General features: G+C 40.5%; 1 protein-coding gene across 4 annotated transcripts in view; it reads right to left on the reverse strand.

Moving 5' to 3' along the window:
• The window catches only part of FUT10 (fucosyltransferase 10), a 45,790-nt gene that overhangs the window by 31,931 nt on the left and 1,226 nt on the right, over window positions 1–12,633 (reverse strand). For 2 of the 4 annotated variants that reach the window (XM_042455171.1, XM_042455173.1), the window contains exons 2-3: window positions 5,265–5,569; window positions 3,626–3,920 (exon numbers count right to left, since the gene is read on the reverse strand). In XM_042455171.1, the coding sequence (XP_042311105.1) occupies window positions 3,626–3,920; window positions 5,265–5,345 (376 nt within the window). In that variant the 5' untranslated portion in view covers window positions 5,346–5,569. Of the gene's footprint in view, window positions 1–3,625; window positions 3,921–5,264; window positions 5,570–9,204; window positions 9,327–12,633 lie in introns of those variants that run through there. The other 2 variants (XM_042455170.1, XM_042455169.1) reach the window with 2 other exon arrangements.

Below are 12,633 nucleotides of genomic sequence, written 5' to 3' on the forward strand. Positions count from 1 at the left end.
TTGTAATTGGTTGACTTGCCGAACCCCAAAGGTGCTCAACATGGCTCTTTTTCAGCCTGGAGAGAAGTGGACCAGTGGGGTCCCACAGGCCTCTGTCCTGGGCCAGTGCTATTCAACATCTTATCAATGACCTGATACAGAATTGGGAGCATACTTATCAAATTTGCATATGCACCAAATTAGGGGGAATAGCTAAGATCCCAGAGACAGGACTCAACATCAATGATCTGAATAGACTAGAAAGCTGGGCCAAAGCTAACACAAATGAATTCAACACGGAGAAATGTAAGGTCCTGCACTTGGGCGGAAAAATTAAATGCCACAGATATGGATGGGAGGGACACATGGCTGAATGAACTACATGTGAAAGGGATCTAGGAGTCCAAGTAGACCATAAGTTGAACATGAGTCAAGTGCGATCGGCAGCTAAAACAGCCAATGCAATTTTAGGCTGCATCAATAAAAGTATAGTGTCCAGTAAAGAGAAGTAATCGTGCCATTTTATTCTGCTCTGGTCAGGCCCCACCTGAAAATCTGTGTCCAGTTCTGGGCTCCACAATTCAAAGGACATTGAGAGAACTGGAGTGTGTCCAAAGGGGGCAACCTAAATGGTGATGAAAGGTCTGGAAACCTGCCCTATGAGGAACAACTAGGGAGCTGGGGAGTTTAGCCTGGAGAAGAGAAGGTTAAGAGGTGATATGATAGCCCTATTTAAATACAGTATGTGAAAGGATGTCATATTGAGGAGGGAGCAGCTTGTTTTCTGCTGCTCCAGAGAACAGGACCTGGAACAATGGATGCAAGCTCCAGGAAAGATATATTCCACCTCGACATTAGGAAGAACTTCCTGACAGTAAGGGCTGTTCGACAGTGGAACACACTCCTTCCTCGGAGTATAGTGGAGTCTCCTTCCTTGGAGGTCTTTAAGCAGAGGCTGGATGGCCATCTGTTGGGGATGCTTTGATTTGGATTTCCTGCATGGCATCAAGGGTATGAAAAGATTTTATCAACCAGTATCTGGGATTATTAGATTTGGCTCAGTATTGATTACACAGGTCTGCAATGAGAATACTTTTTTCAGTATTGCAGCTGTAATTTTTGAAGCTGGATTCAAAAACGCAATAAAAACATCACACTGCACCACAGAATTTCCCCTCCACAAATACAATATTTTAACAAAGCTGTTACTCAGCTTTCATTAGGTGTGGATGCTGAAGATCCAGTGTGATTTCTTTTAGTGCTTTTGAATGATTTTTTGCATTTCATATCAGCAAATTAAAGTGTTTTGAAAGTCTATTAGAAGACTTTAACACTTTTCTTACTCTTTGCAAGGTAATTCTTTGCAGGATCATTTCATTCAGTCACATATTACAACCTAGAAGCATCAAAGCAAGTTGCAAAAAAAAAACCCCAAAAAACCCTGTACGTGATGAAGCAAATCTGAGGTGATCTTTTTGTATTTAGAATGCCAACTTCCTATAAGACCAGCATACCTTTCTTAAAAAGTGTTTATGACCCTCAGTTTTGCAGGGCCTGTCTGTTATTAATTATTAATTGCAATGGCAAACCTGTTCTGAACAAATCTTGCCAAGAAAAGCCAATGATAGGTTTGCCTTATGGTCACCATAAGTCAGAAAATACTTGAGTCGCACAACAACAACAACAACAAGAACGGGCATTGTGGAAGAGCTGTCTAGGAAACTTGTCTTTTCCACACTGGTGCAGGTAAGTTCTGCTTACTAAAGCTCTTGAAGTGCCTCCTGGAGGCAAGTTTATAAATCAGGCAAATCACAACTTAGCACATCAAGAACAGACCTTAAGATCATACAGTCTCCATGTACCCAAAGACAATTGTGGCTATAAAGAGTATTTGGAAACTTTTGTTTCCATTTGTGATTAGCCACAGCTTACTTCATCTTAACCTAACCAACTGTAGTTTGTTATAATAGTACTGTAATGACCATCAAACAAGCCAGCTTCTAACTACACATACTGAAACTACATTGTTTCAAATATTCACAGCTATGGGTCTGGAAAGGAGCAAAAAGAGAAGAAAGGGAGATAATCTATGCCATTAATGAATCCTCATCTGGAGTGCCAACACTTCACTTGTGCCAACACTTCACTTAGTGGCTTGCTCTTCCACAACTGATGCTGATGGGTGTCATCAATTTTCTCTCCATAATATGTGAAGTTCCACATGCTTATTTGTGCACAGCATGCCCCTGTTCGAAGCATAATTATATGAGTAACTGAAAAACTGGTGAACCTGTTCCACTTTAAGGCTAAAGCAGACTAAATAATGCCTTGTCAATACACAGTTATCATGACTCATTACTGAAATCTATATGTTTCCATACTCCTACAAAGGAAGTTAAAGTAGAGATTTTTGCATTAAACGGCTCGGTTGCAGTTTAGCAAGATATCTGAGTCTCTCCAGTTAGGCATGAACTGAAGGTACGACTTGCTGTACAACAGCATCCAAACCCATAAGGTCTACCGTGTAGCTCCCATGCCTCCTTCCCAAGCACCTGAGATTGCCTTTTTGCCAGGGTGACCAGACAGTCTCCTTTTTCGAGAACATGTCCTACATTCCAGGCTTCTCTCCAAGAGGAATTTCAACATATCCTCCATTTTGAGCATGACTATGAAGCATGAATTTATATTTATATTTATGCTTTAAGCGTTTATGTTTTAAAGTCCTGTATTTTCCTTGAATGCCATACATTTTTGGTGCCTTGTTTTCTTTTGCTGTTATGACATCTAGTCATACTGCCCTTTGCAATACTAATAGTAATGCAGCAGCGATCCCAACAGGAGACTGCTTGGAAGCAGACGTAGGAAATAATGTTGATCACTGTAATGTGTAGGGAGAAGGTGCAAAACTAAAGCTTGTCATCCCTCCAACAACCCTGCAGCAACTGGGATTGCTGCTTCTGCATACCTAATAGCAGCAGGGAAGTAGCAATATCTATAAGGATCCTCAGTGACCCCACAGTAGCCTCCCCAACTTCCCACCAGTGATCTTGACCAGGATCACTGAGGTAGGAGTGAAGTTAACTGAGCCTCTGCATCTCACACCAGTATGTGTGTGTCCCTTTTCCAGTAAACAGCAGACACAGACCTTCAAGCTAAAAAGGTTATGGACTGCACTACAATATTAATTGGTTCTGGGAGAATAATTGCATTTTTCTCACTCATCACTTCTACTGTGAACTGTCCCTTTCTTTCACTTGCTTTACACAGAATTTCACAAGCTGTACTTTGTGCATTACATTGACAGTTTGTTTTTGTTGTTATTGTTGTGTGCCTTCAAGTTGTCTCTGACTTATGGGAACCCTAAGGGGACCCTATCATGGGGTTTTCTTGGCACGTTTCTTCAGAGGAGGATTGCTATGGCCATCCTCTGAGGCTGAGAGTAGCCCACTGACACACTGACACTTGATACATTGACACTTTACACCAATGTTTATGACATGGTAATAGGGAATTTGAGCTATTGAAGCAAGCGCATACAGAAAACCAAGAGAGAAGGGAATTTGACTTCTTAGTATACACTAACTTCTGAGAGAAGTAGTAGTAAAAAGTCATGCAACAACTTGAAAAATAAAAATAAGTAGCCTACCATAAAAGAGAAAGGCTTTCATCATAGGATTGTTCTGATAGGTCCTGTTGATAGTAAAGAAGCAAGTTTCTTGTCCACACTGACCAAGTCGTCCAGTCTCTCCTGTCAATGGAGACCACCACAGCAAGATAGGATATCTGTCTTGGTTTAAAATTTCTTCTGTATCACTGTAAAGTTCTGGGTTCTTTACAAACGAATTGACATATTTTTCCAGCTCTTCCTTTCTGAAAGCATTATTTTGTGAAAGTGAGCTTTTCGGCATCATCTTTTCAGACTTACCAAGTTCTACAACCACCTTTTGGAGGAAAGGAAAAGAAATCCACCATTACTAAAGGTTTAATAGACTTGGCACAAATAATTCTTCATGCAGAGAAAAATAAGCCCCATACTCTTCAGCATTTAGTTCTACCCCGACAAATAGGATTGCAGTGGGTTATATTATTCCAAGATTGTGGCATTGTTGGTCATTTGTAGTTTACCATTTGGCCTGTCTGTTCGGGCCCTATGTCTCTTTGTTGCTGTCACTGTTGCTATTGTTGTTTTGTGTCTCTAAGTCATTACCAACTTATGGTAACCCTATAGCAATCCCATCATGGGTTTTCTTGGCAAGATTTGTTCAGAGATTTGCCATTGCCTTCCCCTGAGGCTGAGAGCATGTGACTTGCCCAAGGTCACCCAGTGCATTTCCATGGTCAAACAGTGTTATAGGTTTGTATCTAGAATTAGATCCTTGCACTGGCAGAAGTAGGGCTGCTGTGGGGAAGAAGGGGTGAAAAGTCTACTTCTGCCAGGCACGTTGCAAGTATCTAATTCAAGATACAAACCTATATCACTGGGGACTCTTTCAGGCTAAATCTGTATTATATTCCTAATCATATTTGAAAACTCACCATTTTCCCACATGGTAATTTAGAGACATTCATAACAGGATTACCTCTGATCTGCTACCACAGCTTGTCCTTTCTTGTCACATCAGCTCACCTAATGAAAGAAGACAAGCTAGAATGTGACAAGAAAGAACAATTCAGAACCACAGATCTATAATCTTGTAAATGAGGGATAGCTGTTATTGGACTGCAGTGCCTACTATAGCTCACTATGGTTATGTTGGCTAGGGCTGGTGGCCTTCCAACAACATCTGAAATACATCTGGTGTAAATATTCCTGTCTCCTCACTAGGGAAAATGAACCACTTGGTTTATATTCTCATTATAGAACATGCATTAATGTGCTTTATCAAAGAAAATGCAACTATGGGAGAAGACCATCAGCACAAAACAGAGATCCAGGGTAGTGGGTGAAGAACCAGAGTTTCGGCAAGTTATTTTTTGGACTACAACCCCCAGAATCCTGCAGCCACACTGTTTGGCTGTTATCCAAAAAGTAATATCCCCAATTTCTAACATGAAAAAAGCAAAATTAAAACCATCATAGATTCTGGCAGCCTAGAGAGAGAACCTATAGGGAAAGAAGAAAGGAGAATGTCTCCATTCTGATGTGCTCTGAGTGGCCATAGTCATGCACACTTCCCTTAAAGCCAAGTATTGTATACAGCAATCTTGACTCTTCCCTTTCTTGAAACACTCCTTAACACATTTGTTGTTCAACTCGTATTTGACAATCTATGAATCCACAGTACCTGGAGAGTGACCAGAAGAAAAAAGATGGTCATAAGGCAGAAACAGGATGCCCAAAATCTCTTCTTTCTGATTGCATTCATGCCTGCTGTCCCAGCATTCAAAGCACATGCTGCTTGTTGGGGTTATTTAGCATGTTCCACAAATGGTCCTACTGTAGCTTCGTTTTATGTTCTGGTCGTTTCCCGATGCCATCAGTAATGGGAGGGAAAAGTCATCCAGACAGTGAGACAGACTTGGATCACCTTTTCAGCTTGTATTAGCACAGTTCCTTCAACCAAAGATTTCTTGGAAGTGAATTCATCCACTAGATCAAAACACATAATTCAGAGGCAGGTTTTAGAGACATTGGTACTGTTCAGAAACCAATACTGTCCCCACATAGTAAATGAATGAATTATTATTAATAATAAAAATTATCATCATCTTCTTCTTCTTTATTTATACCTTGCCCTTTCCCTCCAAGATTGGGACTCAAGGCAGCTTACAAATGAAAATGATTACAATATAGTTAAAAACATACATTAAACAAAATTCATCTAGTAATAATTTTTTAAAAAATATATTAAAAGATACACTTTAAAATGATAAAAAGCAGTTAAATCTGTACCATTTAAAACAGTACAGCACGCTCTTACAAGCCCTTTCCTTAAATGCCATTCTAAAAGTCTGTCTGAATAAAAAAGAAATTGCCTGCTGATGTAAAGATAGCAAGGAGGGTGTCTATTTAGCGTCCCTTGGGAAGAAATTCCAAACCCTAGGGGCAGCCACCAGAAAGATCCTATCTTGTGTTCCCACTTACAATATCTGTAAAGATGGTGGAAATGACCTTTGATTGAGATTTCCTGCATGGCAGTGGGTTGGACTGGATGGCCCTTGTGGTCTCTTCCAACTCTATGATTCTATGACCTCTCCTGTGAATCTCAGGGTCTAGACAGGCTCATATAGGCTGGGTCCACATTGCAGAAATAATCCACAATTCCCAGAATTCCATAGCATGGAGCCATGGCAGTTAAAGTGGTGTCAAACCAGATTATTGCTGCAGTGTGGATGCAGCCCTGGTTGGTGAAATAGCCTGGATGTAAGCTGTATAGAGATTCACTCCCCTCCCAGAGAAGTTAAACTGACGTTCTTTTCACAAACAAGTAAAGATTTTTCTGTTTAGACAGACAGTTCATAAGTTATTATATCAAGCCCATCTCTCTTAAACAATGTGCTGGATCTTGCTAATTGATGTGCCGGTGTGTGTGTGTTTAATGGTATATGTTTAAATATCGTTTTAAATTTTTCATTTGATTAATTTTTATTTTTGCATTTCATGGATATTAAACACAGGTTTATGTTTTTAAATTTGTTGTAAGCCACTTTGAGTCTCAAACAGGAAAAAGTCAGGATATATATATATATATATACACACACACACACACACACACACAGAGCCCTTGATACCTGTTGGATTTTGGTTCCAGGACCTCCTGTGGATACCAAAATCCATAGACACTCATGTTCCATTAAATACAATGGCACAGTAAAATAGTATCCCTCATATAAAGTGGCAAAATCAAGGTTTGCTTATAGAAATTTATATTTTTTAAAAAATATTTTCAAGCCATGGATGGTTGAATCAGTGGATCAAAAAATCTGTGGATATGGAGGGCCAACTGTATGTCTATTAATGCTCTAACTAGCACTTTGAATTGTGTCCCAAAACAAAACAGCAGCCAGTAGACTGTTAGAGTAGGGAAGCTGAACAATTCTTGTAACCAGCTCTGTATATCAGGTGAAGTTTCTGAACTCTATGCAAAGGCAGCCCGCTGCCATAATTGTCCACTTTTACCAGGGACAAAATGTAGGACAAATTCAAGACCAAACTGTAGGGCAACTGCAGGACAAAACTCAGCTCAAAATGTAGGACATTTAAGGTCCACCATTTTTTGGCGAGCCTCGCGCCAAAGCCAAACTCCATTCCTAAGCACTGGAGGGCAGCTTTGGTGCAGCTTCCAGATTCTTAGGATGCATGCATCATTTAAACAGCATATCTCCAAAGAGATCCGAAGCAGCTTTATTTTGGCAGTCTGTAAAAGGCCATAGAATCATAGAATCATAGAATAATAGAGTTGGTAGAGACCACAAGGGCCATGCAGTCCAATGCCCTGCCATGCAGGAAATCTCAATCAAAGCATCTCCAACAGATGGCCATCCAGCTTCTGCTTAAAGACCTCCAGGGAAGGAGACTCCACCAAAATCTCAGAGGGAGTTTGTTCCACTGTTGAACAGCCCTTACTGTCAGAAAGTTTCTCCTAATGTTGAGGTGGAATCTCTTTTCCTGGAGCTTGCATCTATTGTTCCAGGTCCTGTTCTCTGGAGCAGCCGAAAACAAGCTTGCTCCCTCCTCAATATGGCATCCCTTTAAGTATTTAAACAGGGCTATCGTGTCACCTCTTAACCTACTCTTCTCCAGGCTAAACGTCCCCAGCTCCTAAGTTGTTCTCCATTGGGCATGGTTTCCAGACCCGTCACCATTTTAGTTGCCTTCAGATTATGCCAGTGCCATGAAAAAGGTGGCAATCCAGAGACTGTAGAACTGCAACTTGCACCAGTCCTAGCCAGTATAGCCATTCAGCATCTGAACAGCGACACATTTCCCCCATCCAGCTTTATGGGAAAAGAAAATTAGATATACAGTATTCATTCATAACCAAAGTTCTGTGTATTCTGTGATTCTGTGCAAATACAAAGCAGCGCGAATTTGGGTTTAGGCTATTTGAAGGACCATATCTCCCTTTATGAATCCATTAGGTCTTTGAGATTGTCTGGAGAGGGCCTTATCTCTCTCCTACCACCTTCTCAGGCTTATTTGGTGGGAACAAGGGAGAGGGCCTTCTCGGTGGCTGCTCCCAGTCTTTTGAACTCCTGCTGTCAGGAGGCCAGGACAGTTCCCTCCTTGTTATCTCAGCGACTGAAAACATTTCCATGCCACTAGGCTTTTACAAACTGAATGCAATGGGCTTTTAATTACCTGGCGTGCTGTTTTATGGTTTGTATAATCTATTCATTAATTTTGATGCATTTAATATTTGAACTTCATAAATTGTTTAATTGCTTTTTTAAAAAAAACTTTATATCTACACACTTCTATCAAAGTTTTGTATTACTTTTAGATATGTTGTTACCTGATTTGAGTCCCACCACTGGGAGAATGGCAGGATATAAATTAATAAAGTAATGGTGGTTGTTGTTGTTGTGTACCTTTAAGTAATTCCCAACTTCTAGCAACACTAAGGGGACCCTATCATGAAGTTCTCTTGGCAAGATTTGTTTAGAGGAGGTTTCCCATTGCCTTCCCCGAGGCTGAGAGAGTGTGACTTGCCCAAGGGCACCTAGTGGCTTTCATGGCTGAGCAGGGAATTGAACCCTGCTCTCCAGAATCTAGTCCAACACTCAGACCTCTAGAGCAGAGCTCTGGTGCCACAACCAACTACAATTCCATAGCCTTGAGCCAGAGCAGTTAAAGTGGTGCCAAGCCGGATTATTTCTACAGTGCGGATGCATCCTACAAGGCTAAAACAAAATGCAGCACTTTACCCATCTGCTTTTGGCAAAGGAGCCAAAGGGTCAGGAATAGATTTGACCCCCTTAATTCCAAAATATCTACCACTTCTGTGGCATGACCCCCTCCCCTCTCTTTTATTGATACCTTTTAATTTATTTATTTACTCTTCCTTTACAGATCTAAGCAGCCCTTTTGACAAGAGATTTAAAAAGCACTTCTTCTTCTCTCCTCCCCCCCCCCCCAAAAAAAATCTACAAAAGCCACAGGCGTGTTCTTTCCATCTTTCCCAGCATTGCAACAACCTCTTAAAGTCTTGCTCCCAGGAGACTTGCCTTGATCTCCGACTCTTGTTGGGCTTGTGTTTTAAAAATAAATAAATAAATACTCACCCCAGATAACTGTTTCTTTCTCTTGATGTTGCTAGGATGTGGGGGAGTTGTTGTTTTGTTTTATTTTAACTTTCACTTTGTACTTTTTCCCCCCTCCCCTCCAGGATCATGGCAAAACCTGGAGAGGTTTACGCAGCAGCCAGTGTGCCAAAAGCATCCCTTTCTCTAAAGCCAGCTGGAAGAACCAGTCCATCCCTTTCCCTTTTCCATGTTTTGATGTATCCCATTTTGGAAAAGCAAGACAGGAGCCAAGAATTGGGGGAGAAAGGAATTACAACCCCCCTCCTCTCCTCTCCAAACCATCTATTAGATTTTTCTAAAAGAAAGTTAATCTAATTGCATTACAAGTGCCACCATCTCAGTGGAGAGGCATCCCTTTTTGGAAGTCCTCAGCAGGGGGATTTCAGGAAAACAGAGGGGAGGGAAGGGGGGAGAGGAAAGCAGATTCAATAGATTGAATAATCTGGGTTTTGGGAATGTTTTTGGTCCTTTAAAGGAGGTTTACAAGAAACCCATGGCTGCGATCTTTGCCTTGCAGGGTGCCTACTGCATTATGCTAAACCAGGTTGCCAAACTGAGCCTCAGCTGCGTCAGAAGCGCAAAAACGCATGGAGCAGCTGGCTCAGGGGAAAAAAGATCACTTCCATATTTCAGATTGCCTTTGCCATTGATTTGTACTTGCTTTTAAAATATTTTACAGTTTGTGTGTGTGTGTGTGTGTGTGTATAGATAGATAGATGTGTGAGAGAGAGATGTTGAGTCTCCCTTCTCTGAAATGTTTGGCACCAGAAATGTTTTGCATTTGGGATTTTTTTTTTCCTCCCCCTGACTCTGGAACAATTGCATATCTGTCATGAGTCATCTTGGAGATGGGAGCCATGACTAACCACAAATCATCATCATAATTAATTAATTAATTAATTTGTACCCCGCTTTCCCCCAAAAAGTGGGATTCAAAGCACTTTACAGTTTAAAAACACAGTGCAATTAAAAACACGCAAGAGTGACAATTAAAACGGAATGAAACGGTTCAAGTATTAAAACAGATCATTTGTTTAAAAATAATACAAAAAAGATAAAAGCACTGGAAAAAACACTACCGTAATTCGTTTATGTTTCGTTTCCAGCTTATCCACACCGCCTGGCGGTCATTTGAGACATAATATCTTGGATAATTTTGTGCAGGAAATAAAGTTTGTATACACTGAGCCATCAGAACTGATTTATTTATAGTTAGTTAGTTAATTATTTTATTTCTATGTTACCTTTTTCCCAAGGCAGCTGACAAATAAAGCCATTTAGAAATCTTGACAAAGTTTAAAAGACAATTAAAATCAACTTGCATTTTAAAAAGTATAAAAATTTATAAACATGCAAAAGATAAAAACATAACTAAGGAGTTTATTGCACAACCATTTTGGCCCGATCCGGGCACGGGACAGGATCGGGACTGAACGGGGGGGAAATGGATGTTATCACACAGAAAAATGCATAGTTTGTCGCAGGGGGCAGGGCAACCATAAGCCGTCCCCCAGGCAGACTTAGCTGGCAGATTTTGTGGGACGGAAAACTTCTGTACTGCCAAAATCAGTGGGAGAAGCATGGCTGAGGGACAGTTTGTGGTTGCCCTGCCATAAAGTACGCATTTTTCTGTGCGATAACACCCATTTTTCCCTGTTCAGTCCCGATCCCATCCCATGCCTGGGTCAGACAAAAATGGCTGTATGATAAACTCCTAAATCACACACAAGCAAAGGTGTCACTATCTCAGCCACTGATATGGGCAGTTTTGGAGTATTTTGTATTTTGGAATTTTGGACAAGGCATACACAACCTATATATATAAAATCAGTATCTATCTATTTACCTATTTGATATACACCATATACAGTAAACCTTTGGTATTCACTGGGGTTTGGTTCCAGGACTTCCCATGGATGCCAAAATCCATGGATGCTCAAGTCCCATTATGTACAGTACAGTGGACCCTTGTTATACGCTGGGGTTTGGTTCCAAGATCCCCCCGTGGATAACAAAATCCATGGATGCTCAAGTCCCATTAAATATAATGACATAGCAAAATGGTGTCCCTTATAAAAAATGGAAAATCAAGGTTTGATATTTGAAATTTATACCTTTTTTTTTAACATTTTCAAACCGTGGATGCTTGAATCCGTGTATAAAAATCCATGTATAAGAAGGGCCGACTGTATAGTACAATGGTGTCCCTTATATAAAATGGCAAAATCAAGGTTTGGTTTTGAGAGTTTATATTTTCTTTTGAATATCTTCAAGCTGTGGATGGTTGAATCCATGGATAAGGAATCCGTGGATAAGGAGGGCCAACTCTGTGTGTGTGTGGATGTGTAATGCATATGCATATACATTTCACTTTCTCTCAACAACAGGTGAGGCTCAGTGGGAGGAGAAAGGAGAGGCCCCAAGGTTTTGTTTTTTAAGTTAAAATTTTAAATTTAAATTTTAAAAAATAATAATTTTTTAATTTAAAGGTATACATTTAATTTTGCTAGTTGTTTATGTCACAACTATTACCACTGCATTCAGTGATATATGGGAATTACGATTTGTAAGTAAATCCGTACAAAAAACACTAAGGTTTCTGAATAGCTTGGTAATGGGAGAAGGTCAATGAGAGATGACACCATGAGTTACTGCACCAAGTGACACCAACTCTAGTGGTGCCACTGCCCAATGGGTTTCCATGGCCCAGTGCGAATTTGGTATCCCCAGAGTCATTGTCCAACACTAAAGCACCACAACACACTAGTTCTGCAATGTATAACATTTCCTCTGTAGTATCCTTTCCTGTTTTAAATCCTAGAACTAGGTTTCTTTTCCATACCAGATATGGGGGGGGGGGGGGAGATCCTGAACTTTGAAACACAAATTTTCTGGGCTACAACTCTCAGTGGCCAATCTGGCTGGAGGATTCTGTGTTTTGCACTCACTCAGCATCCGAAAAACATAACTGATTTATGATATGCCATCATAGTTCAAAATATAATTGTGTTGCAGCAGCGTACAAAGTGGGAGGCTGTCCTTCATTCAAGAGTTTGCTTATTTTCCATTAGCTTGTGCTCAAATTGGCTGGCAGTTTATCAGACGAAGGCTAAATGCAGACAATGTAAATATAACATCAACAATTATAAACATCAATGACAATCCAAAAAAAGAAGGCACCACAACAATACCAACTGAGTCTGAACCTGTAATGGCCTATGGTCTGATAGCATCTCACCCCACAGTGATGGGGATCTCTGCCCCTTTGACCACAGGCTGCCAGCAGTCTAAGTGTGCACTCCAGAACAGGACTTCAATGAAATATTTAATTTTCAAAAAGTCCAGATGTCTTACCTATAATATCCCATAATCATTAGATTTTATGCATGCCACACATGTTGTGTTTTT

The sequence above is a fragment of the Sceloporus undulatus genome, chromosome 2, assembly GCF_019175285.1.
Source record: "Sceloporus undulatus isolate JIND9_A2432 ecotype Alabama chromosome 2, SceUnd_v1.1, whole genome shotgun sequence".
In the NCBI taxonomy this organism is placed as follows: domain Eukaryota; kingdom Metazoa; phylum Chordata; class Lepidosauria; order Squamata; family Phrynosomatidae; genus Sceloporus; species Sceloporus undulatus.